This window comes from Cervus canadensis, chromosome 27 (genome assembly GCF_019320065.1).
Source record: "Cervus canadensis isolate Bull #8, Minnesota chromosome 27, ASM1932006v1, whole genome shotgun sequence".
NCBI classification, from domain to species: domain Eukaryota; kingdom Metazoa; phylum Chordata; class Mammalia; order Artiodactyla; family Cervidae; genus Cervus; species Cervus canadensis.
This window is the reverse complement of record NC_057412.1, coordinates 49,140,377-49,143,959: the sequence shown is the minus strand read 5'-3', so window position 1 is coordinate 49,143,959 and position 3,583 is coordinate 49,140,377. Positions and strand designations below refer to the sequence as shown.

The following is a 3,583-nucleotide window of genomic DNA, read 5'->3' as shown; positions in this document are numbered from 1 at the left end:
TCCCCATGGACAGAGGATCCTGGCGGACTATGGCTCATAGGGTCACAAAGAGTTGGACACAACTGAACGACAAAGCACACACACATATATCCTATGAGCTGTGATGCTTGGGATTGTTTTCCCATCAGCTCCTGAAGCAGATACCTGGGTTCTTCCTTGGACATTGTACACTGTAAAATGTGAGGATCAGAGGTATTTATTACCAGTGCCTTCCTCTCCAGGCGGCAGATCAATTTCCTTTTTTCCAGATGGCTCACTGGCCAGCAAAAGAAGGGACTGCTGGCCGTCTGCTTCCTGTTGCCTTTTCAAGCTGGCTAGCCATTCAGCAGGGCTGGCAAAGCCCAGGGCACCAGCTGTGAGTCTAGGCTGCCCTGCTGGCCCTGCACCTTGCCACGCTAGGCGTGATAGGGCAGGGGCCATGCTGAAATCAGCGTCTGACACTCACGAGGCGGGAAAGCTTCCTTCTAGACCCAGGCCAGCCAGCTTCCCTGATGAGAAACATAACAAGATTGCCTGCCCTGGGACTTCCTCTGACAGTGGTATTCTGCTGACTTAATATGGGGTGAAAAGGGATGACTTTGGGTAGAAGAAATGCAGTGTTTATGATAGGACAAAATTTAATATAATTCTGAATCCCATATAAGTGAGATAATTCAGTCATAATTTCCAATTTATCCTTTTGTTTTCTGTTTTTTTTCTAATATTTATTGTTTACAATGACAAAATAAACATCTTCTCATTGCAGAAAATCTGTAAAGTGCTATTGGAGATTTAGAAAGTCACTCATAATTCTGTGAACTACAGAGATAACTAAATTTATTTTATTGTTCAATTGTTGTCTTTTTTTTTTTCCTTCTTAGTATCTTTGAGGTCACATTCTTTTTTTTTTTTTTTTTGGAACCTGTTTTTTATCTTTCTGATACATTCTTTTGAAAAGTTTCTGCTAAGATCTCAGAAAGCAAGGCTCTTCATATTTCTGAAGGCAGTATTCGTTATGTAAGTTTTCCCCCAAAAGATTTATTTGTTGCATTTAAAATACAAAAACAAATGCACAGATCCAGATATTGAACCACACATACTTATCTACACATATATTATTTAGACCTACTTAAACCCATCTGTATATTCTAGTGTATCTACCTATAACATCTCTTGAATAAAAAAAGCAACATATCTTTTAAGAAACAAACTTGGTTATTAGTAACACTGCCATTTGGAAGGATATTTCGCAAGAACAGGAGAATTAACCAAGTATAAATCCAGTATGTTTACCTGAACTTCTTAAAGACATCTATAGGAATAGATGAACCTACCAATCAAAGTCTTTGGGCCTAACAACTCTAAAAGAAAGGAATTATGAGAAGATATTTTTATAAAGTTAATTACATCCTAAGAGATTATTCTCATTTGGTTTTTAAAGTAGAGACTTTATCTTATCAAACAGCATAGTATTTCTAAGTCTTATTTTCTATGATATTGTAATAGGCAACTGTATCTGTTAAAACTGGTCACAAAAAAAAAGTATACTAAACTGATGACTAACAAAGATAACCAACTTTTAACACTTTGTTAAAAGCAGTTTAAGAAAAAACAGTTCTTCAGGAGAAAAGCAGAGATTTTAGACTTGCCAGATACAGAATACATGATGTCTCTGAACAAACAGACATCCTCCTGATTGTGGAGACAAAGTTATAACAGCTTCTTTGTTCTAGAATGTCACCTACCTCACATGAAGACCATAGGATACTAGGGCTCAGATGCCCAAACATCGCTATTCCAGGCACAGAACTTTCTCAGTGCCTAGTCCCATAATTGGGAACACACACACATACACAAGAGAGATATGGGTCATTATCAAAATCAGATTTATATTAATGGTGTCACAGTAGCAACACAAAATGTACTGTCTCATTTCCATAGGAAAGATTATATGTACACTATACACTTAAGTCTTGAAATGTGAATCCCCAAAACATTCAATTCAATAATCAATGAGGTTGCTGAGGGTCCCACACCATCAAATCCTAATTCAGCAGAACAAAAGCCCCTCCTTGGCTGCCAAGCGCTGGCGATGGACTTTGTCTTGCTGCAGCTCTTCGTGATTTGGATGCCAGAGTTTCATAATGATCCTTTCAATGTTGACAGCATATACGGTATGGGTAGGAATGACTTCCCTGTGTACCTGCAAAGCTTCAAAAAGGTCGTACATGTTCACTGGAGGCAGAGACGCGGGCAGTGTGTCCCCAGAACACGCCAGCAGGAGGGCCGCCTGCTGCTCAGCATCATCAGGGGGCGGGTGGGACGCTGGGTTCTGACCGGCGCAAGGAGCAGAGAAGGCTGGAGGGCTTTCTATTAAGCTGTTATAAGCTACTACACTATTCTTCAGGTATGGCTGTGGAGTCACATTACTACCAAAGGCATATTTAAAATGACCATCACGTAATCGGTAAGCTTTCCTTCTTGACACAACTGATGTCAGTATATCTTTAAGGTGATTCTCCACCGCGTAGACCACAGCTGAGACAGCCTCCTCGGTGACATTGTCCAGCCCGTGTTCGTAAGCAGTCACTATCATTCTCCCTTCAAGCTGACCCCGAGTAGGAAGCATCATTGTGTGGGAACAAAGTTTCAAGTCATCGTCATCCTGGGGATCCTTTGCCACAAACTGCTGGGCTCCTGAGAGGGGATTTTGAGGCTGGAATCTATGATCAAATTTCTGACGAACAGAAGAAAGCTTTTTCTTTCCCTTTGGTTTTCCAGGTTTGGCTGCAGAACCCCCTGTCCAGGGTAAAGATCCAGCACCCTCTGGTGTAGACACCAAAATCTGACAACGCGTGAGAATAGCCAGGAGGAAATCGTTGTGAGAATGGACATTATCCTGTGTGAGAAGTCTATGAGCTTCAAGGTCAAACTCTTCTTTGCTGATCTTCTGCTTGAACCACAACTTTAAGTTAGCCCAGTATTGTTTCACGTTGTCCCCCAGGGCCTCGCTCAAGTTCTTCTTCGCCGCCTCCAGCTCGCTCACAAAGGTCGCCATTGAGGTCACATTCTATATACAGTTTTTTCTGTTTTTGTTTTCTGGCTTAACACTACATATAAACATTTTTAGCAAATAAAAATAATCTTTATAAAAATATTTTTGGTGACTAGTATTATAATGCATGGTAATGCCTTAATTCACTTAACTGCTCCCTAGTTGTTGAACGTTGTGATTTTTCCAACTTTTTACTATTTTGAATAATTGTATAATAGAACATCATTGTGCCTAAAGCTTATATTTGTATTTTAGATTATTTCTTGAGGATCATTTCTTGGAATAGAATGTCTGTGCTAATTTTAAGGAAAATTTACTATACTGCCAAATTGCTTACAAATATATATACATATATATATATATATACACACACACACACACATTTCATATATATATATACACACATACATACATATACGAAACCATGAAACCAGCACTCTTTTTTGTTGTTGTTGTTTTGGTTTTTTTTTGTTTTATTTTATTTTTTTTTTTTATTAGTTGGAGGCTAACCACTTCACAACATTTCAGTGGGTTTTGTCATACATTGAC

The 3,583-nt window shown here is 39.2% G+C and overlaps 1 protein-coding gene across 1 annotated transcript; it reads right to left on the bottom strand.

Moving 5' to 3' along the window:
* Positions 1 to 997: 997 nt before the first annotated feature.
* LOC122428924 (transcriptional adapter 1-like) lies at positions 998 to 3,080 on the bottom strand. Its single transcript, XM_043449082.1, has one exon. The coding sequence runs from the start codon at positions 3,035 to 3,037 to the stop codon at positions 2,030 to 2,032; it is 1,008 nt and encodes a 335-aa protein (XP_043305017.1). The 5' UTR covers positions 3,038 to 3,080; the 3' UTR covers positions 998 to 2,029.
* Positions 3,081 to 3,583: the final 503 nt, after the last annotated feature.